General features: G+C 36.8%; 3 protein-coding genes across 3 annotated transcripts; all 3 read left to right on the top strand.

Annotated features, from left to right (window-relative positions):
* Window positions 1–3,987: 3,987 nt before the first annotated feature.
* Window positions 3,988–11,324, top strand: LOC133867160 (polyadenylate-binding protein 2-like). Its single transcript, XM_062303857.1, has 9 exons — window positions 3,988–4,624; window positions 5,026–5,144; window positions 5,684–6,340; window positions 6,439–6,516; window positions 6,591–6,680; window positions 8,193–8,330; window positions 10,305–10,481; window positions 10,569–10,775; window positions 10,890–11,324. The coding sequence occupies exons 1-9, from the start codon at window positions 4,372–4,374 to the stop codon at window positions 11,130–11,132; spliced, it is 1,962 nt and encodes a 653-aa protein (XP_062159841.1). The 5' UTR covers window positions 3,988–4,371; the 3' UTR covers window positions 11,133–11,324.
* Window positions 11,325–14,564: 3,240 nt separating this feature from the next.
* On the top strand, window positions 14,565–16,261 carry LOC133866019 (uncharacterized acetyltransferase At3g50280-like). Its single transcript, XM_062302582.1, has one exon. The coding sequence runs from the start codon at window positions 14,699–14,701 to the stop codon at window positions 16,067–16,069; it is 1,371 nt and encodes a 456-aa protein (XP_062158566.1). The 5' UTR covers window positions 14,565–14,698; the 3' UTR covers window positions 16,070–16,261.
* Window positions 16,262–19,508: 3,247 nt separating this feature from the next.
* LOC133865882 (uncharacterized acetyltransferase At3g50280-like) lies at window positions 19,509–21,131 on the top strand. Its single transcript, XM_062302393.1, has one exon. The coding sequence runs from the start codon at window positions 19,577–19,579 to the stop codon at window positions 20,945–20,947; it is 1,371 nt and encodes a 456-aa protein (XP_062158377.1). The 5' UTR covers window positions 19,509–19,576; the 3' UTR covers window positions 20,948–21,131.
* Window positions 21,132–23,281: the final 2,150 nt, after the last annotated feature.

The following is a 23,281-nucleotide window of genomic DNA, read 5'->3' as shown; positions in this document are numbered from 1 at the left end:
AGGTCAGTGGGAGTACAGTAATCTTTCTAGTCCTATATTTGCAAGTGGTGATTTAGGTTTGCTACATAAAGTTCACAAAACTTTGAAATGAAGGATTTGGGTGAAACCTCTTATGTCTTTTGACATAGAGATTCACAGAGACATAAAGAATATTAACATTGTCTCGGAAGGCCTACATTAAAAAAAGTTTTGAAAAAAAAAAAAAAAAAAAAATTTAGAATGAAGGATTTGCACCTTCAGTAGCAATTAAGAGGGACTAATTAAATACAGATTAATGTCCCAAAAGGTATTGGAATAAGGGCAGATGAAAAGTTTTAAGCGTCTGCATTATACATAACCATATGACTGACAATAAGTATATTGAGTCAATAAAGTGCTGCAAATAAAGCCTTGCGGTATATGCAAGGAACCAAGAAGAACAACTTAACCTAAGGATACACTTTCCATTTGAAGGTGGTTAGTTGTTTAGATTTGAGTTTGCTGATTGTGTAGATAGTAGAAAGTCTACTCTAAGGTATATATCTTTTTATTGAAGGATATATCCTAGAGATGCAGTATGCAGACTATAGTTGCTATGTCTACCAAGAAAGCTAAAAGTCTAGCGTGCTATGAATTTAGTACACAGGCATGATGGTTGAGACATTTGTTGAAAGTCTCAATCTTGTCGATTTTACAGTTAGACCATAAAGATACTCTGCGGTAATTCTACTATAATCTTCTTTTATAAGAATAAAGAGTAGAAGCAAAAGTAAATCGACATCAAGTATCTCAGTACGAGAGATAACATTAAGAGACATAAAGGGTCTATTGAGCATATAAGTACTGAATTAATGATTGCGGATCCCATGATTTAAAGTTTACCGGTAAAGAAAGAATAAAGTCATGCGGAATATATGAGACTCATTAATTCATTTTCGCTTGGTTTGTCTCTTTTTGGTCTATAGACATAAAGTTATTGTAATAAAGATTTTTTGTGCACATTTGTTATTTTATCCATGAGGATAAATAAAGTTGGACCCGAATGACTTATAGGAAGTTCATTCATAAAGCTTGATTATCCATAAGGTACTCATGTAAGGAGTGTTTTACATCGTGATACATGGAAGGGACGACCTAATTTTATAATGGTTTTACCGCCATGATTCGTGTGAAACATTTCTTAACTGAGTTGGAGGATTCCATAAAAGATTGGCCAAAACTAAAGAACCTAATACCATATGGTCATGTGTTATAAAGTCCAAGTGGGAGAATGTAATATATTATTCCTTTTTGGTTGTGGCCTTTATATCACATTTACGGTATTTACTATGTTTATTATTTTTTCAATAAACATATACGGCATTATGGATATTTCCATTAATTTAGATTACCGTAAATATGGAATCGGTATTATGGTTATTTCTATTAATTTAGATTACCGTAAATATGGAATCGGTTAATTGATTTTAAAATCAATTAACGATATTGTTTCCTTGATGGAAGGAAACAAATACGGTGTTTACCATTTTGAGGGTCCCTAACCTAGCCTATAAATAGAGTGCCTGTGTACACCATCAGTACGGCAATCAAGCAATAGGCATAGGTTAGAAGATCCCTCAAATAATCTTTCTTGTTCTTCAGATGGATCGTGGAGACGCTTGAGCAAACATGGCTAGAGGTAAGCCTGAATCCTGTTTATTCGTTTTCCGCTGCGCATGTTAGATTAAATAATATGTTGATTATTTCTAACAAATAATACTAATAAAAAAAATCCTAACAAAAAAATTGGGTCATGTGGAGTTACAGGTTACCGGTTCGTAAACGTGTCGTTTTGGGTTTCATGTGTCAACCATTTTAACTAATCGTGTCGAGTTTGTGTTTGCCTTAACTGGTGGGTGGGTCAACCAAAACCTGACACGCTTATCCATTTTGCCATCCCTAGCTAAGTAGGTAAGTAACATATGGACTTTCATGTCAATGTAAAAGAAATTTGTAGCGAAAGTTATAATATCTCTAACAATACTCAAAGAAACTTTATTGCTACACTCAAAAGAATTTTTTTTTTTTTTTAACTACTTCTTCTTCTTCTTTTTCTTTCTTTCTTTCTTTATATTTTATATTTTATATTTTTTAAACGTTGTAGAAAACAATCTGTTTCAAGCTTCTCAAATTATCTCATTCAATTCGGATACAGTGCCCCATGGATGAATTGTAAATTAAGGCTGTCAAATTGTTGGGCTTAGCAACCCAACTCTCTACAAGTGTAATAAGCATATGGCCCACGAACAAGAGTTTTAGTGCTCAACTTTCAAGGCTTGCTTGTACCCTCTATAAGGGCTGGCACATTTGAGCCCTACGGCCTTGCCCATATGCTATGCCCCATGGACAAGCCTTACTACTACTTCGGATCATGCAACGCAACCAAAACTTCACGAAATGGGTGTTGCCATTTAAGTCAAATATGGAAGTGCAATTATAGACTATATAGATTGAATTACTCAAAGCATTTTTCTAAAAACAAAACAAAACAAAATTTACAATGTCAAAGAGTTTGACATAGACTATATTGTAGACCTTAGTTTTTATACAACTTTTTTTAAAAAACTTTTGGTTATGAAAATAAATTCAAACCATCATTTATGAGAAAATTTTCAATATAAGAATATATGTGTGTGTGTGTTTTGCAAATTATCATTTTTTAATGATTTTAATTTTTTGAAACTAAATAATTGTACCATAATTTGATTATTAATTAAAGAGCATTGACTAGCCTTTTTAGCGTAATTAAGGCCCTTACTGATTTTCATTTTTCCCTTTATTACCATGCAAAAGCATTTTCAGTAATATTAGTAATTTAGTTACTTAAAATACACATTTTCCTATTTTACTTATTATATTTTCAATACAAACTTCAACAAATTATCTATTATACTTTCTACTTTCTTTAAATATTATTCTTCAACATTTTATTGTTAATTTTTTTTTAATCCTACCATTTTCTCACCCATCTTGTTATGCCTTCAAATTTTCTCCCTTCCAGCAGCGATTTCCGATCAATGTCATACAAGTCCCATTGTGCTCGCCCATTTTTAGTGTGATTTGTGCTTGTCCTGATATGCCCCATTGGAGTAGCCCTCTGGTGCGGTGGACTGCTGCCGCACCACATGGATCCTAGCCATGATTGACACGGTCGAACAAAATGCTAGAGCGGGGTGCGACCTTGTGGGGAGACCACCCATGCTCTTGATGCTATAGTGGGTTGCTATGCACAAAATAGCCCCACGGTGGAACCTCGGCCAACTCTAACGTAGCGTCTAGTTGTAAAGATTTGACCTTTGGGAGTCTCCGATGGTGGGCCTGGCATTGGTGAGTGTGATTGAACTCTAGACAACAAGCCTAAGGGTTGTTTTTGAAGGAGAGGGAGTAAGGACGGATTTAGCATTTAGAATTTGAAAATGTAAAATTGAAAAATAATTAAAAAAAATTGGGGGTCAAAACTGAAAAATAAAAAATTTAGAGAGTAAAATTTTAATTTTCAAATAATTCAATAATATTTTAATTTTTTTTTGAAGAAAATATGATGGCTTACGGGCGTGCCCCGAAAGCTACCATGTAACTATGCACCGTTGACTCGTTGAGGGAGTGGCCAAGTGGGAAAAGGAGGAAAAATCAGTAAAAAAATTTCCTTCCGTTGTAGCATAAATTATTATTTTGACTATTTTGCTGGAGGAGCAAAATGGATCAAATATAATTATTATGAGTATTTAGAGAGAAAAAAACAAAAAAAAAAATGGTGGTCAAAGGCTACGCTAACCCGCCACGAGTCCACACGTATCCTAATGTTACGCACGATCTCGATCAACGGTTTTGGGTTTAGCCGGCAGACCCAAAGGCCAAACTGCCAGGTGGGTGAATCAAGAAGCATCGGACGGTCCACATTCGCTCTAAATTTGAAACTAGGGTTTCCACTTTCCCAAACCCAGCGACCCCGCTATATAAACCACCCGCTGACATTCAAGCCAGTGCGGTGCAGTTCTGTTCTGCCCTCCCCCTAAAAAAAAAAAGAAAATTCAGTTAACTTCCTCCGTCGTCTTCCGTCAGGCACCGTTCGGATATCCGGACGGTTTATCCCCATTTTACCCTTCCCTCTCCTCTTCTATCCTCCTCCATAAACCAAAAAAAATTCCCCAAATTTTACTTTCCAGAATATCACCCAGGTCCCTAGGGTTTAGAATTTATCGGCGTGGGTTTCTTGAAATTTGAGTCTAGTGTTTTCTCTCTAGGGTTAAGCTTGAATAACAAGAGGGGAGGGAGAGAAAAAAAATTAGAAAAAAAAAAAGAGAGAGAAAAGAAGGATCTAGAAGGGTTTGTGGTTTTTGTTCTTTTGGTGAAATGGCGCAGATTCAGGTTCAGCATCAGACTCCAGTGTCGGGGCCCAACGGTGTCGTCTCGGGCGCCGGTGCGAACCAGTTCGTGACGACGTCGCTGTACGTTGGAGATCTTGACGTGAACGTCACTGACTCGCAGCTCTACGATCTGTTCAGCCAGACTGGCGGTCAGGTCGTGTCGGTTAGGGTTTGCAGGGACATGAGCACCAGGAGATCTCTCGGCTACGGCTACGTCAACTATAACAACCCTCAGGATGGTCAGTCTTTGCTTTGGCTCTCTTTTTCTTTTTGTAGCATATAGTGAAGGAATTAGATACATCGAGGTTTTGTTGTTACGAAAATTGTGTTTCCAGGATGCGTCATATTTGTATCATATATTACGGCTATTTGTCATGTGATGTTTTATTTAATATCGAATTGGTAAATGTTAATTTCAACTCATGGGAGTGTGTGATGAAAGTTGCTACAAATCGGTGTTACCCATAATTTTATTGATTTTAGTCATGAGGATGCGATTACTTGCTTTAAAGCTTTACTTCATGGTTATTATCTGGGCCTGTTTATTGCTTTTAGTGCCGTTTAAGCTTGTTTTCTTCTGTGTTTTGTTTGGTATTAGATTAAAGCTTTATTGCTTTTAATTGCTTCTTCTTACGTACAGCGGCGAGGGCATTGAACCTACTGAACTTCACTCCGCTGAACAACAAGTCCATCAGAATCATGTATTCTCATCGGGACCCCAGTGCTCGCAAGAGTGGGACTGCAAATATATTCATCAAGGTATTCGTATTTAGCTGATCTATTTGTGCCCTCCCCCCAACCCCGTTTGTCCTCATATTTCTTCAAGTGTAGGCATACCTGTAGAATATATTGGTGGTTGTTTGGATGGTTGGGATTTCTTTCCCCTACAAATTAGGAGATTTTGTGCGCCAGTCTGGAAAACAGTTTCTAGCTATGATCAGGTTTTAGGTGTTCCACAGTCTAATTGGTTTGGCATAATAGTTCATTTCTGGTTTGGGTTGCTGTAACTTCTCATTCACTCAAACGGGCATGCATGCTCACACGCACATGTATATATGGCGATGTCATATTTTCACCTGGTGGGGATGTCAGGCTTTATCCTTGTATTTTCGTTCATTGTGCTGCATTTTGCTCAAGGAGTTGGACTCTGAAAACCCACCTCATCCCACAACTTGCATATAACAGTATGGTATAGGCTATTTTTTTTTTTTTGGTTTTATTTTGGGCAATAATGCCTTGATTGAATGCTGGCTTTGTCTTTTATTTTTTTTCTCTCTCATGTAATATGATGCGTGCAGAATCTGGACAAGACAATTGACCACAAAGCATTACACGACACATTTTCTTCTTTTGGAAATATTCTCTCTTGCAAGATAGCTACTGATGCCAATGGGCAGTCCAGAGGCTATGGTTTTGTTCAATTTGACAATGAAGAATCCGCACAGAATGCAATAGACAAGTTAAATGGCATGCTGATCAATGACAAACAAGTGTATGTTGGACACCATATTCGCAAGCAGGAAAGAGAAAGTGCTTTGAATAAGACAAAATTTAATAACGTTTTTGTGAAGAATCTATCAGAAGCAACAACAGATGAAGATTTGAAGAAAATTTTTGGGGAATATGGAATAATTACCAGTGCTGTGGTGATGAGGGATGTGGATGGAAAATCAAAGTGTTTTGGTTTTGTCAACTTTGAAAATGCAGATGATGCTGCCAAAGCTGTTGAGGAGCTAAATGGAAAGGCATTTGATGACAAGGAGTGGTATGTAGGAAAAGCCCAGAAAAAATCAGACAGAGAGCTTGAACTGAAAGGAAGATTTGAGCAGACAATGAAGGAAGCTGTTGATAAGTATCAAGGGATGAATTTATATGTTAAAAATTTAGATGATAGTATTAATGATGAGAAACTAAAGGAATTATTCTCAGAGTTTGGTATAATCACTTCATGCAAGGTTTGTAAATATGTTTCTTGTTTCTTAACAAATCTGAAATCCTAATTGCATTGCTTCTCCTATCAGGGTGGCTATAAATCATTGATCTGACTTTGCAGGTCATGCGTGATCCCAGTGGAATTAGTAGAGGTTCTGGATTTGTTGCTTTCTCAACCTCTGAAGAAGCTTCTCGAGCTGTAAGTCTACATTACGTCTCTTTATTGGTCTAAAATATGCAATCAGAAACTGATATCCTATTGTTTATTTACAGCTTGATGCAATGAATGGTAAGATGGTTGTCAGCAAACCACTCTATGTTGCACTAGCACAGCGGAAAGAAGAGAGAAGGGCACGGTTGCAGGTATGATCGATAAGGAGCATGCTTGAATGAAACTTGGATGAGCAATTTTGCTGCTTTATCTTATTTATGGACTATCAAATTGCTGCTTTCTGTGCTAATAGCTTTTTGTGCTTTAGAATCAAAGCTGCTGTCTCTGTTGTAATGTTGTAAAAAGTCAAATTGGAGTTGTAATAAGAATGGGTTGGAATAAGAATCAAATTTTGATACTTTTTTTAATTTTATCTAATAAGTGATAGTAGGCGTATGTGCTTTGCTTCTTGTTTGTTATAGTTAATGCTGTTCCCAAACAAAAAAGGTAGTTATCTGATTTTGTTTTTGATCTTGTATACTGCCGCATCTATATATTAGGAAGATTTATGACCACAGTAATTTCACGGTGGATATGAACTATATCAATTTTAAACTTTTTTTTTGATAAGTTATTATGGTTTCTTTTTTCTTTTTTCTCCTCTTAGCTAGCTAGGTGTTTTTTCTTGTAAATTTCTTATGTACCTGGAGAGCCTTATGCTTCTAATGATAATCCGATTACTTTTTTTTTTAAAAAAAACTTAAAACTTCTTTTTCTTCATCCATTGCTATTATGGTTTGATTTTCATCTTGTTTACTTCCTGTGTTGGATGACATGGCATTGTTGCAAAATGTTTCTATATTTTGTCGGGGTTCGTTTATCTGGCCATGAAGTACTATCCCTACATTTTAATTCTTTGTTTTCAAAGATGTTTGTGAAATTTGAATTTATTGTTTCCTTTTCAAGACATTGAGCAGTATGACAGGAAAAGTAAATTAAGAAATGATTCAAAGCTGCGATTGTGCTGGTTTAAGGTCTCTAATTGTAAGATCTATTTTAATTTCTGTAATAGGGAACAACTAAATTTTAATTTATCATTATTTATTGGTGAAAAGGAAGATGAAAAGTAAATGGTCATGTAGTTTAGATATGTTGTTTTTATGGTACTCTCTCTCTCTCTCTCTCATGAGATAAGTTAAATTTTATTGCCCAAAAAATGTGGAAAAGAGGGGGAGGAGGCCAGAGTCCTAGTAGACTGGAAGCATTAGAAGACCATGAATGTACAAAATCAAGGTCAACTGTCTAGAGATTGTTTAACATTTGAAAACACCAAAAATGGCATGGAGTTGCCAAAATTTGGGTGAGGAGAGGATGAATAGAAGAAAATCCCAGGAAAAGCAGCTTGAACTTAAGAATTGGAATCTCTAACGTTATGGTCATTCCATATACATCACATTAAGCATGGTAGTGGTGCATGCAGGCTAGGCTCCTCTTACTTATCCTGCCCAGCCCTTTCCAGTAACCAGAGAGCTCAAGCAGAGTCTTGGCTTTATCCATGATGCACCTGACAAAAGCCCATAATGCTTATGAATATTTCATGCAATACCTGCCACACCCTTACTATTCTGAATACTAGACTCTGGATGGCTCCTCCTATGCATTTTTCTTCCCTTTTTTTTTTTAATTTTTTTTTAGTAAATGGATTTGTTCTGAAAATTATGCAGGCACAGTTTTCACAAATGAGGCCAGTTGCTATGGCACCTTCTGTTGCTCCACGTATGCCAATTTATCCTCCTGGTGCTCCAGGTCTTGGTCAACAATTTTTGTATGGGCAAGCGCCTCCGGCTATACTTCCACCACAAGTAACTACACTTGATAATCTGTTATATATTTATTAGTTCATCAGTGATTGTTGTATTGGACCTTCACCATTCCTTTACAAGTCTTTGATTTTATGTAGTCTTGTTCATTTTTTTTTTGGGTATAGAGGATATAAGCTTTCTTGTAATTTTCATTTTGTTACTCGACTAATCTTTGTGTATTCTGCTTGGAAAAAAGGTTAAAGCCTGTTAGCATCATTTAGGCTTTGCAAGTTGATGCATCTTAGATTCCAAAAATGATTAATTTTCAATACAATTGAATCAATATTAGTTGGAGGATTTTTTGGTTTAAGGTATATTTAAGTTTAATGATAAACTTGTCAATGTGGTGCACTAACTAATTTGGAAAAATTAGGCTGGAAGCTTCTGTACTTTTTTTTTTTTTTTTGATTTATAGTATTTAAGGATCAATGGATGTTCTCTTTGTCATTGTTCTTTCAAATCTTCACTATTTTTTTATTCCAGATGTTGCTGCTTTTTCTTTTTTTTTTTTTTTTTTTTTTTTTTTTTTTTTTCTTTCTTTCTTTAATAAATTTTGATGCAACTTGGTCATTTGGAGTGTTTATTTGCTATGATATAAATGCTTGGAGATGGTTTAATTGTGTAAGGGCTTCAAATAATCTATTTGAGATATGCCTTTTACTTTTGGGTATGGTTAATCATTGTTTTGAAAAGTGTTTTTGTTTTGGTTTCAAAGTGTTTTGATGTGATATGAAGGTAAGAAGTGTTTTTTTGTGGGGTTCACATTTGAGAAAGTGGACCAGGAGATTGTTTGGTTGTGTTTTTAAAGAAACAAATATTAAACATGCTTATTTTGAGAAAACACAGTCAGGTGTAGATCTGACTCTTTACTTATCTAAAAAAAATAAAAAATTAGAATAAAGAGTGGCCGTGTGCTCAATGGAAAAGAGGGGTGGTTGCGCGGCCACCCGATGTAGTTCGGGTGGCTGTGGGGCTACCCCTAGCCTGTTGTGGTGGCTGAGTAGCTACCTCTGCCCTGTTGGGGTGACTGCATGCCCCCTTGTCTGATAGCGGTGGTCCTAAAGCCATCCCTCTGTTCTGTTGGAGGTGGCTGTATGCCTCTAATCTTTTTCTATTTTTATTTTTTATTTATTTTAAAAAAAAGTTATAAGTTACATACGCTGAAATTTAAGCACATATTTTCTCAAAACATTCCTTGTAAAAGTTCTTGTTTTGTGTTTTGAAAAGTGTTATTTGTTTTGAATTGTTTAGTAATGGTTTTGAGAAAGTGTGTTTTTGGTTTTGAAAACAGATCCCGCTTGTGGTTGTTTGGTTCATAAGCAAGCCGAGGGTTGTTAATCTCAATTTTGAAGTTATGCAATTTTTAAAGCAAGCCATGACATTGATCCAATATGATTGTTAGTGGTCTAAGATTTAACTTGATCTGTGTACCCAGATTGATTTGATTTAGCTCACTTGAAATATAAACTAATCAAGATGCCGTTTGATTTTGATCTCTTTGAATTTTTAAACTTTTCTTAATCGAAATAATAGTTGAGTGGGCCCAGCTAGGCTTGTTTACAGAGCTTCCCTCTTGTAACTGTAATGCAATTCATTAACAAAAGTGATGGCAGTCAAACTGGCTGAATTTTTAAATGGTTTTGGAGCATATGGGGTTTTGCATATGCTTAAGCATGATTTGGGAAAAAAATAATACCAAGGATCTTTGTTTACTGATGCACATTTTTTGATGGCTAAAGCGGTTATATAAATCCTGTCCCACGGTATTTGTGGTAAATGTGTTTCAATTGAAATTATCTAAGGAGTTTAATAAGGAACTTAGTTTTACTTTGAAGCTGAAATAATCTTTTTATTAATGTTCTGTTAGTTTTAGTAATTTCTGTACTGATATTCTGTCTATATATTGTGTTACTGTCGGTTATTCTTAATGGTGGCAAAGATTTTCTTAACAACATTTGTAATGTAATTTCGTAGGCTGGATTTGGTTACCAACAGCAACTTGTTCCTGGAATGAGGCCTGGAGGAGCTCCTATGCCCCATTTCTTTGTTCCAATGGTCCAGCAGGGCCAGCAGGGCCAGCGCCCAGGAGGTCGCCGTGGAGGTGGTCCTGTGCAACAAACCCAACAGCCTTTGCCAATGATGCAGCAGCAGGTCAGTTGAAATGTGATTTTTCATACTATACATTTGTGTCTGACATCGTGCATGTCTGATTGAAAATAATTCTGTTTCATCACCCAGATGCTTCCTAGGGGACGAGTCTATCGCTTTCCCCCAGGTCGCAACATGCCAGATGTTCCAATGCCAGGTGTGGCTGGAGGCATGCTCTCAGTTCCTTACGATGTTGGTGGTGTGCCAATGCGAGATGCTGCACTGGGACAGCCTATGCCCATTCAGGCTTTGGCTACAGCTCTTGCGAATGCTCCTACAACTGAACAACAGAGGACGGTGGGTTCTGACCTTGTTTCTTTTTTGTATTAGTTGCAGTTCGTCTGGTGGGATGTTATAATTCTGTGATCTAGCCTACTGATGTTTTTTATCCTCATTTTCATGGGTGGGCAGATGCTGGGTGAAGCTTTGTACCCTCTAGTTGATCAGCTGGAGCACGACTCTGCGGCCAAGGTTACTGGTATGCTTCTAGAGATGGACCAGACTGAGGTTCTGCATCTGCTTGAGTCACCGGAGGCTTTGAAGGCAAAAGTTGCAGAGGCCATGGAGGTCCTGAGGAATGTTGCACAGCAGCATGCTAACAGCCCTACTGATCAGCTAGCTGCACTGTCTCTTAATGACAATCTTGTCTCTTGAGTGTGTCGATTGGAAGGGTTTGATGGTTTGAACACTTTGAATCTACTTCTATTTTAATTTTTTAGGTCTTGGAAGTTTGGTGCTTATTAGAGCTATGCTCCGTTTTTATATCATGTAGGATTCTTTTATCTTGCTACGGTAGCTGTGTTTTGGTTTTGCTAAACTCAATTTGAAAGATTTGGATTTCAGCCATTGTTGCCTTATTATTCTTTGCCCTTCCTACCTTCTCATTTTAGGCAATTTTTGCTACATTTAGAGCACTTGTATTGAACTCAAATTTTGACGAAAAATATCACTTGTTATTTTAGCTACTTGGGTTTCATAAGCTCTAAATATCAAAATTTTCAAATATTCTCTACTTTAAAATAAATATTATTTTTTATTAACTTTTTAACCAACCTACTTTTTTCGGACTGTTCTAGAATTCATACCTTTCTCTTCTTTCTCTAATCCGATTCCTCTTTCTTTTTCGCCCTCCACACCGATAGACATTGAGATAGTGAACGAGAGAGAGAGATTAAGATCAAGGGAGAGAGCACATCGGGAGAGATTAGACCCGAGAGATTGGGAGATAGAATCGGAGAAGATCCGATGGTCCAGAGTCGCCGATTTTTGGTGGGTTCTATGGATTGTAGTTGGAGGAGCAGGAGGCACGACGATCGGTGGCCTGTAGAGTGATTTTCGGCAAAATCGCTTTGCAACCCGTGACCATTCAAAGCCCATTTTTCTGGTGAAAATCGTGGCAATTCCGGTGGGTGTTTTCCGGTGAGTTGAGAGATGACTTTTGGTGATATTTTCAATTGTGTCTCCCCTGTTATTTTCGATTGTGTGTCTCCCTTGTGATATTTTTGGTGTTGATCTTCTGCTCATCAACGACCTTTCCCGTGAAAATAGAATAAACAAATGCAAAATAACAGACGATCGATTTTGCCCTTGTCTCATCAGACGATGGTTTTTGACAATCATCAATTTTATTGTAGAGGCGACGAGCTCGTTGGAGATGAGATTTTGAGTAAAATCGTTTGATTTTAGTGATTTCGTCTGTTTGACGACTTCACTAGTAATGCTCTTATAAGAGCATCAATTACGGGAAACAATCACGTGTAGCATCACTTCTTACTTAAACCACAGACATAATGAAAATGTATATTTGTAAGGTAGCCAATTATATAAACGTTTGCTTGGTGGAAAATTTACTTCAATTCTTCTCTTCTCTCCAGCAATAGTAATCACTAGTAGTGACTAGGGGTTGGCAATTTTTTGACACGATTTGCGAATTCGACACGAGCACGACACAAAGTTATAGGGTTTGAGTTTAGATTAGACGGGTTCGGGTCATAAATGAGTTGACCTATTTATGAGACGTTTATAAACAGGTCAAATCATTTATGATACGTTTATGACCCATCAACCCATTTATGACACAATTAGCTAAATGATTCTTCTAACCTGTTTAGTTAATTGTGTCAGGTTCGTGTTAACTGGTCAACCGGATCGACCCAAATACAACTTTTGTGTTTGTTAATGTCTTTTGGTATGTAAATGAATGTGAAAATTGTTTTTGAAGAGTGTTTTGTATGTTTTTGTTTTAAGAATGGAAAAGAAAAGACAAAATAAAGAGTTTAACAAACAGTGGATATTTGTTCTTTGCCAATCAATCATGTTACTGAACCTTTTTGGAACTTCAAGTATCGATTGTTATGAAAATTTCAAGCATTAAATTAGGATATACTTTTTCTCTGCTTCTTTATTATTTGATTTGATTTGATTTTGTTTATTTTGTAGTTTCTTATGTGATCCTCACTCAAATATTCAATTTTGTAGTTTCTCTCTCTTTCTCTCGCTTTTGCCTCATAAAGAGAGAAGAGATTTTGGTGGAAAATAGTGATTTCTATTCAGAGAGGTAGATGGGTTAACAAGCAACATTTTTTTAACATAATAAGAGTAAATTAATGCCATGCTTATGAATAAGAAAAAGCGTCGGCTTTTAGTTTAAGAGACCGGCATGAATCAAAAGGTTTGAGTGTGGTCGACCATTCTCTCACCTTTTAAGAGAATGGTCGGTTACCTTAAAAGTATGATTGAAGTGGACCGAACACTCTTAAAAAATGATCATAAACCACCATTTCATCATTTGAGAAGTGATTGACAACTTCTGAGGTGAGATGTTAGTTGGACCACCTTAACCGCCCCTTTCCATAAACCTTTTTTATTATTTTATTTTATTAATTTCGTAACTAAATTTAGAGCACTCATTTTAGATCATTAGAATTGTATCCCTGAAATTCATGTGATTTGTAAGCCCTACAATTTTCAATTGCAGGACCTAAATTCGAAAAAGGCACACCTTCGAGAAATTAACCATCGTCACAATTTATTAATTCAAACAACAATAGACTATAATAGCATTTCTTCTTCTTCTTCTTCCCTTTTTAACTCTATATTAAGCAAATAAAAAAGCTAAACTACGAGGAAAGAGAGAGATGACCATTGGAATAATGGACGAATTTTTCCACCTTACAACCCATTCAGACGAGTCGTTCTTTTACAATTTGTAGTTTATATACTCAGCATGTGCTAATAAAATTAGAGATATGAGTTTTCTTCTAAAATGATACGTGATAAAACTTATGATTTGACTATGCCAACGCCCCTACCAACCCATTAATTTGACTATTCCTGCCTATAAGTCCCGTCCATAATGGTTGCTATAAACTTTTGGCCATATGTTACAGGAAAAAGGGAGCAGTGATTGGGGGACCCTAGCAGGCCCCTTCCCTCCTTTTCAATAAATAAAATAATTTTATTCAAAAAGTGATTTTTTTTTTATTTTTATTTTTTTTTTCAATAAAATTGATTTGTTTATTAAAAAAGGAGAATGGGGCCGGTTAGGAACTCCCCAATCATTGCTCGGAAAAAGGCTCCTGCACAATAGTTGTGCAAGAGCCTAGAGACATGAGATGGGTGTTGTATAGAACTTATGTGGTGGGACCTACCACATGGATTCCACCCATGTCTCTAGAAATTAACTGTTGTGCACTAATCACTCATCTAAATAATATATGAGTGTCCTTAAGGAATAGCTCAATCGGTTGGGGATCACGCCTCATGAAGCGGAGGTCATTAGTTCGAATCCTCTCTTCCCATTTGTGTGGACATGTCAAAAAATATATATATATACAGGGATGGATTTAAGGAGGGGCTAGCGGAGGCCATATTCCCCCCTAAATTCCAAAAAGCAACAAAAAAAAAAAAAAAAAAAAAAATATTAGGTAAAAAAAATTATAAAGTAAAAAAATAAAATTTAGAGAGGTAATAAAACCTATGTCTAGTTTGTCTATTATGAATATTATAATTATATTTTCATTGGATACTGGCTTTACCTGCACCGGTGGGGCATCCTAAAACAACCAGAGACTATTGTGCTATGCAAGATGAAGTCAACAGCTGCATATCTTTGATCAACCGCATGAACCAGAGCAGCTTATATAAAGATACGGTGATTGAAGGGATTGAAGAGAATCACTTGGCCTGTTAGCCTTCTTCCTTGAAAAAATTCCCATCTGATGTCGAATCCTCCCAAAGTTCGACACATCTCAGAGTGCTTTGTTAAACCACAGCATGCTGTAGAAGAGTCGAAACGGCCCTTTTACCTGACACCATGGGATCTTGCCATGCTCTCTGCGCACTATATCCAGAAGGGCCTTCTCTTTACCAAACCTCCGGCAGCAGATGACCAAGAAGGCTTCATCAATACTCTCTTGGACAGGCTTAAGAACTCCCTCTCTCTCGCCCTTGTCCATTTCTACCCACTTGCCGGCCGCCTTGTGACACAACAAAATGAAAACCCACCTTCGTGCTTGATTTTCGTTGACTGCGATAACAGCCCCGGAGCTAAATTCATCCATGCAGCTTTAGACATGACAATATCTGACATCCTTTCACCAATTGATGTTCCTTCGGTTGTTCAATCATTTTTTGACCATGACAGGGCCCTCAACTATGATGGGCATACCATGCCTTTGCTTTCCATTCAAGTTACGGAGCTGGAAGATGGCATCTTTATAGGTTGTTCCATCAACCATTGCATTGCTGATGGAACTTCGTACTGGCATTTCTTTAACTCGTGGTCTGAGATCTTTCAGGCACAAGGAAATGATATCTCCATTGCGCGCCCGCCCATCCACAAGCGATGGTTTCCTGATGGTTATGGTCCAATCATCAACCTCCCTTTCACCCACCAAGATGAGATCATCAGCAGATTTGAAGCACCCGAGCTCAGAGAGAGAGTCTTCCACTTCTCATCCGAATCCATAGCAAAACTCAAAGCGAAGGCAAATGAAGAGTACAAAACCAACAAGATCTCTTCCTTCCAGTCCTTGTCGGCACTCCTCTGGAGGTGCATAACGCGTGCACGTCGTCTACCACTTGATCAGATAACCGGTTGCAAGCTGGCCACCAACAACAGATCAAGAATGGATCCACACCTTTCTCAGGACTACTTTGGGAATTCAATTCACGCGGTGGCGGGAGTAGCCCTAGCTGGTGAACTGCTTGAACAGAGTCTTGGGTGGGCGGCATGGCAGCTGCACCAGGCCGTGGTTAACCACACTGACAAGGCGGTCCGTGGATGGCTTGACGCCTGGCAGCAGTCTCCCTTTATTTACCAACTTGCTCGGTTTTTTGATCGATACAGTGTGATGATGGGGAGCTCGCCCAGATTCAACATGTATGGTAATGAATTTGGGATGGGAAAAGCAATAGCACTTCGCAGTGGGTATGCAAACAAGTTTGACGGGAAAGTGTCATCGTTCCCGGGATATGAAGGAGGAGGAAGCATAGATTTGGAGGTGTGCCTTCCGCCAGACTTCATGAGCGCTCTTGAGTCTGATGAGGAGTTCATGGATGCCGTCTGTTTGTCCCATCAGTGGCAGTAGGTTGCAGAGCTCTACCCTGCAGATGTCCATGCCCAATCTATCACTAACGTACTTGTAAGGTTCTAAAGGTTTCAGTTAATCTGTCCAGGGAATGGATAGGAATAATTGTTGATTGGTAATATTACAGTGTCTTTTGCCAATCAATATTATGTTGTTATAAAGATAATTAAATAAAATAGAAATTGCAGACTATATCATACATGTTACAAGACATTTCATGTGCTCCAAATGCTCAAACACCTGTTTGAGTGACCAGTAGCAGCCTACTAGTTTACCATATGGAAGATTAGAGCTCCACTCTTTTAACTCAAATTATGTAGTAGAGGTTAACGCAACAAAGGAGCCTGAACAGAGCAATCCATAACAAACTGTAACTACTGCAGATGAAGATAAAGACCAACTCAGGTTGGAGAAACAGAAGAGACCGAGAAACAGAATTTGCACAATTATAGAATTCTCTTTGAATGTATATTCTATAAAGATTGTTTTCTACTTACTGTACAATACAAACTGATGTAAAACACTGAAATTATAAATACAATACAGCCTCTCTGAAATTGTCAATTGGTGAGGCCTTTCATCGAACACTTTGTGTGTGCATTCGTTTAAGCCGTTCCATGTCTTTAACCAGTTAGACCCCCTTCACACAAACTTTCCCATTCCAAAATATTGAATATAACAACATATAAAAGCAGTTCTACACAACCAAGATATATCGGTGGAATCCATACATGTGGGTTTCACCATGTATGAGTCCTACCGATGTGTCTTGATTGTGTGGAAGTTGTGTCAAAGGGTTGTAAAAGAATCATTTTATATATATATATATATATATACACGCGCGCGAAGGATAAATCTCGTAACTACAATTAATTTGACAGCTGTTTGTCTAGAAGTAATTATGACAGCCGTGTATTTGGCTGAGAGGTTTGGTTATTGATATGGATTTGTAGCAGGATGAAACTATTGTGTTTTGTAATAGTTAATGTGCAATACTCTTAACCAAAAATCAAGTGTATCATGAGATGACCAAGCACATTGATGTTAGATATCATTGTAAACTTGATGAAATTCAAGTAAATGCGAAGATTTGTCGTGTAGTGACTTATAATCCTCAAGTCATGGTGTCCCCCATTCTTTGTTTGTTCGTTTTTTTTTTTTTGTGGTTAATTTTTAGCCATATTTTGTCTCTTCTTTAGCTTCTTGAATAAGCTTTTGACCGAACCACTTTTACAAGGAGAACTGTTCGGTCAATTTGAGTATATAGAACAACAAGAACAATTGTCTCACTTTGTATTCTCACACTGTTTGTTGTGCCGCACGGGACTTAGAGAATAAAGATAAGTTCTTATTTGTCTTTAATTATATTTTGTTTGAGTTTTTTCTTTTTTTTTTTTCTTTTTAATTTTTCTTATGTAAGTATATTTTGTGTGAGAGTTAGATTTGAGTGTATTGGAATTAAGAGATTTGAGCGGTGTTATGCCTTTATCTTTTATCAGAAAATTTTCTCTTGATCATCTCCACCCATGGACGTAAGCTTATTAAGTCGAACCACTTAAATTTTGGTGTTCTTATGTGATTGGTGCTGCGCCAAAAAGAGTGCAAGCAATCACAAGTAATAAAATTTTCAGTAAGTACGAGGTCGATCCACAAGAAATAGTAGACACTAAATTAAAATTCATATTATTGTGCAGAAAAGTAAATTGAATTTATTTTCCATTATAAATTAGAGCGATGGAGTGATTAAATTAACAAAACTAAATTACGTAAAATAGAGCTAAGGAAAATTAACAAGAAAAAGTACTAGGGGTTCAAGGATCCACTTAACATTCTATTAACAACCGGGTAAAGAATCAATTATCCTAATAGGAAGATAAAACAATTAGGAACTAAAGAAATATAAAATATATTGAACATGAGTTGGTTGAGAATTTGATTTCAATAATATGTTACAATAAATTAAGCATTCAATATATTTTCGAATCATAACAAATCAAACAAAATAAGTATTTGATATAAACAAAAATCATAATGAATCAAAATAAATTTGTTACATGAAATTATCTCAAATTAAATTTATTCCTAACATTCGATTAATTTATGAACAATAAATAAAATAGTCTTAAAGAATACATAATAAAAATATCAGAGTTCACCCTTAGCCCCAACTAGACAATTAGCCACGGATAATTGAAAATAACAAAACTAGTCTTGAACCCAATCACTGGCCTCCTCCTTTCTTCCTTTCTGTGACGTGGGTATGGGGCAGAACTAGACATTAAAGTGTGTGGGGACATAATTGTGAAAAAAAAAAAAAAAAGTGGCAATTTTAAAATTTGGGGGGGGGGGGGGGGGGGGGGCATTTAATAATTTTGGAGGGGATATTAAATAAAAAGCATAAAATTTAGGACTAACTTTAAAATTTTGGTGGACCAAAGCCTTACCTAGTTCCGCTACTACTATTGTCGTAGGGTCTTTTTTTAGAGCATTACTGGCAGCTTCCCTACAAGGGATCTGTTCCCTAAATTTTAGGATAAATTTTAAGAAAGTCAAAAAAACCATTCCACAGCAGCTTCCCTACAATTATCTGTTCCCTAGGAAGTAAACAGTGCTTCCCAATGCATTGGGAAGCACTGTTCACCTCCCATTCAATTGTTTATTTTAAAAATATAATCTCTCTTTTACTTTATCTCTTTCTTTTCTTACTTTTAATTAAAGTAAAAGTAACAAAATAATATTTTAATGATATAGAGAAAAATGAAGGGAAGCTGCTGTGGGGTATTTTTTGATAGGGAAGTAAAAAGTAGTTTTATTCCCTACATTTAAGGAAAATGAATGGAAAGAAAAGGGAAGCTGCTAAGAATGCTCTTTACAAGAAAAAGAAAATCATTTTTCTTGTAAGTTTCATATTCCATGCCTCCACTGCTTATCATAAAGAGACGAATTCGTGAGGCCCATGTACTGAAATATAATTGCATTTAATTCTTGCTTGATCCATGCCATTTGATAAAAATATAATTCATTTACAATTTCTATATAATTTCAACAAATTTATTTATTTTTAAATCAATCATTCGATATGTTGAATCTACATGTAAAAAAAAAGACATCTAATAGTTAATTTGAAAAGATAAAATTGTTAGAATTGTAAAAAAAAAAAAACGACTTACCTAATAACCTTTCAAAGAAAAATAAAAACATAAAAATATAAAATAAATAAATGAAATGGCAGGACCACCCCTTGAGAAGTTACTTGGTTACTCTCTTCCGGAGACTGTTCCAAGTTCCAAGGGGTGGTCGGCCCCTCCAAGGGTGGTCAATGGTCATCCAATGGGCTGGAATATTAGCATCACAATATTATATTGCAAGCTGAAGTCAAGTCAACAGCTGCATATGTTTGATCAATCGCATGAACCAGAGCAGCTTATATAAAGATACGGTGATTGAAGGGATTGAAGAGAATCACTTGGCCTGTTAGCCTTCTTCCTTGAAAAAAATTCCCATCTGATGTCGAATCCTCCCAAAGTTCGACACATCTCAGAGTGCTTTGTTAAACCACAGCATGCTGTAGAAGAGTCGAAGCGGCCCTTTTACCTGACGCCATGGGATTTTCTCATGCTCACTGCAAACTATATCCAGAAGGGTCTTCTCTTTACCAAACCTCCAGCAGCAGATGACCAAGAAGGCTTCATCAATACTCTCTTGGACAGGCTTAAGAACTCCCTCTCTCTCGCCCTTGTCCATTTCTACCCACTTGCCGGCCGCCTTGTGACACAACAAAATGAAAACCCACCTTCGTGCGTGATTTTCGTTGACTGCGATAACAGCCCCGGAGCTAAATTCATCCATGCAGCTTTGGACATGACAATATCTGACATCCTTTCACCGGTTGATGTTCCTTTAGTTGTTCAATCATTTTTTGACCATGACAGGGCGATCAACTATGATGGGCATACCATGCCTTTGCTTTCCATTCAAGTTACAGAGCTGGAAGATGGCATCTTTATAGGTTGTTCCATGAACCATTGCATTGCTGATGGAACTTCATACTGGCATTTCTTTAACTCGTGGTCTGAGATCTTTCAGGCACAAGGAAATGATATCTCCATTGTGCGACCACCCATCCACAAGCGATGGTTTCCTGATGGTTATGGTCCAATCATCAACCTCCCTTTCACCTACCAAGATGAGATCATCAGGAGATCTGAAGAACCTGAGCTCAGAGAGAGAGTGTTCCACTTTTCATCCGAATCCATAGCAAAACTCAAAGCGAAGGCAAATGAAGAGTACAAAACCAACAAGATCTCTTCCTTCCAGTCCTTGTCGGCTCTCCTCTGGAGGTGCATAACGCGTGCACGTCGTCTACCACTGGATCAGATAACCAGTTGCAAGCTGGCCATCAACAACAGATCAAGAATGGATCCACACCTTTCTCAGGACTACTTTGGGAACTCAGTTCACGTGGTGGTGGGAGTAGCCACAGCTGGTGAACTGCTTGAACAGAGTCTTGGGTGGGCGGCATGGCAGCTGCACCAGGCCGTGGTTGACCACACTGACAAGGTGGTCCGTGGATTGCTTGACGGCTGGCTCCAGTCTCCCTTTATTTTCCAACATGCTCAGTTTTTTGACCGATACTGTGTGTTGATGGGGAGCTCACCCAGATTCAACATGTATGGTAATGAATTTGGGATGGGGAAAGCAGTGGCACTTCGCAGTGGGTATGCAAACAAGTTTGACGGGAAAGTGTCGTCGTTCCCGGGATATGAAGGAGGAGGAAGCATAGCTTTGGAGGTGTGCCTTACGCCAGACTTCATGAGCGCTCTTGAGTCTGATGAGGAGTTCCTGGATGCCGTCTGTTTGTCCCATCAGCAGCAGTAGTTTGTCAAATCCATCACTTCTGGGGAAATAAAGCGCTAACATACTTGTAAGGGTCTAAAGGTTTCAGTTTATCTGTCTAGGGAATGGATAGGAATAATTGTTGATTGGTAATATTACAGTGTCTTTTGCCAATCAATATTATGCTGTTATAAAGATAATTAAATAAAATAGAAATTGCAGACTATATCATACATGTTACAAGACATTTCATGTGCTCCAAATGCTCAAACACCTGTTTGAGTGACCAGTAGCAGCCTACTAGTTTACCATATGGAAGATTAGAGCTCCAATCTCTTAACTCAAATTATGTAGTAGAGGTTAACGCAACAAAGGAGCCTGAACAGAGCAATCCATAACAAACTGTAACTACTGCAGATGAAGATAAAGACCAACTCAGGTTGGAGAAACAGAAGAGACCGAGAAACAAAATTTGCACAATTATAGAATTCTCTTTGAATGTATATTCTATAAAGATTGTTTTCTACTTACTGTACAATACAAACTGATGTAAAACACTGAAATTATAAATACAATACAGCCTCTCTGAAATTGTCAATTGGTGAGGCCTTTCATCGAACACTTTGTGTGTGCATTCGTTTAAGCCGTTCCATGTCTTTAACCAGTTAGACCCCCTTCACACAAACTTTCCCATTCCAAAATATTGAATATAACAACATATAAAAGCAGTTCTACACAACCAAGATATATCGGTGGAATCCATACATGTGGGTTCCACCATGCATGAGTCCTACTGATGTGTCTTGATTGTGTGGAAGTTGTGTCAAAGGGTTGTAAAAGAATCATTATATATATATATATATATACACGCACGCGCGAAGGATAAATCTCGTAACTACAATTAATTTGACAGCTGTTAGTCTAGAAGTAATTATGACAGCCGTGTATTTGGCTGAGAGGTTTGGTTAGTGATATCGATTTGTAGCAGGATGAAACTATTGTGTTTTGTAATAGTTAATGTGCAATACATTTAACCAAAAACAAGTGTATCATGAGATGACCAAGCACATTGATGTAAGATATCATTGTAAACTTGATGAAATTCAAGTCAAGTTCGGTCAATTTGAGTATATAGAACAACAAGAACAATTGTCTCACTTTGTATTCTCACATTGTTTGTTGTGCCGCACGGGACTTAGAGAATAAAGATAAGTTCTCTTTTGTCTTTAATTATATTTTGTGTAAGAGTTAGATTTGAGTGTATTGGAATTAAGAGATTTGAGTGGTGTTATGCCTTTATCTTTTAACAGAAAATTTTCTCTTGATCATCTCCACCCATGGACGTAAGCTTATTAAGTCGAACTACTTCAATTTTGGTGTTCTTATGTGATTGGTGCTGCGCCAAAAAGAGTGCAAACCCAAGTGCAAGCAATTGCAAGTAATAAAATTTTCAGTAAGTACGAGGTCGATTTACAAAGAATAATAGACACTAATTAAAATTCATATTATTGAGCAGAATAGTAAATTAAATTTTTTTCCATTATAAATTAGAGTGATGAAGTGATTAAATTAACAAAACTAAATTACATAAAATAGAGCTAAGGAAAATTAACAGGAAAAAGCACTAGGGGTTCAGTGATCCACTTAACATTCTATTAACAACTAGGTAAAGAATTAATTATCCTAATAGGAAGATAAAACAATTAGGAACCAAAGAAATATAAAATATATTGAACATGAGTTGGTTGAGAATTTGATTTCAAAAATATGTTACAATAAATTAAGCATCCAATATATTTTCGAAATATAACAAATTAAACAAAGTAAGTATTTGATATAAATAAAAATTATAATGAATCAAAATAAACTTGTTACATGAAATTATCTCAAATTAAATTATCCCCAACATTTAATTATTAATTTATGAACAATAAATAAAATACTCTCAAAGAATACATAATAAAAATATTAAACTTCACCCTTAGTCCCAACTAGACAATTAGCCACGGATAATCATGAAAATAAATTCTATAATCAAAGTGCTAAACATTAAACCCAAACAACTAAAAATAAATAAATTTAAAATAACAAAACTAGTCTTGAACCCAATCACTTGCCTCCTCCTTTCTTCCTTTCTTTGACGTGGGTCTGGGGCAGAACTAGACATTGAAGTGTGAGGGGACATATCTGTTAAAAAAAAAAAGGAAAAAAAAAAGTGACAATTTTAAAATTTTGGGGGGGGGGGGCATTTAATAATTTTGGAGGGGATATTAAATAAAAAGCATAAAATTTAGGAGTACCTTTAAAATTTGGGTGGACCAAAGCCTTACCTAGTTCCGCTACTACTGTTGTCGTAGGGTCTTTTTTTATAAGGGA

The sequence above is a fragment of the Alnus glutinosa genome, chromosome 4 (genome assembly GCF_958979055.1).
Source record: "Alnus glutinosa chromosome 4, dhAlnGlut1.1, whole genome shotgun sequence".
NCBI classification, from domain to species: Eukaryota; Viridiplantae; Streptophyta; class Magnoliopsida; order Fagales; family Betulaceae; genus Alnus; species Alnus glutinosa.
This window is presented reverse-complemented; position numbering and strand designations above follow the sequence as displayed.

What these genes read in the sequence shown, in the direction of transcription:
- LOC133865882 (XM_062302393.1), top strand. Translation starts at nt 19,577, where the DNA reads ATGTCGAATCCTCCCAAAGTTCGACACATCTCAGAGTGCTTTGTTAAA.
- LOC133867160 (XM_062303857.1), top strand. Translation starts at nt 4,372, where the DNA reads ATGGCGCAGATTCAGGTTCAGCATCAGACTCCAGTGTCGGGGCCCAAC. An exon ending in CTGCAAATATATTCATCAAG is followed by an intron (nt 5,145 to 5,683) that starts GTATTCGTATTT and finishes TGATGCGTGCAG; the next exon opens with AATCTGGACAAGACAATTGA. An exon ending in CAACTGAACAACAGAGGACG is followed by an intron (nt 10,776 to 10,889) that starts GTGGGTTCTGAC and finishes ATGGGTGGGCAG; the next exon opens with ATGCTGGGTGAAGCTTTGTA.
- LOC133866019 (XM_062302582.1), top strand. Translation starts at nt 14,699, where the DNA reads ATGTCGAATCCTCCCAAAGTTCGACACATCTCAGAGTGCTTTGTTAAA.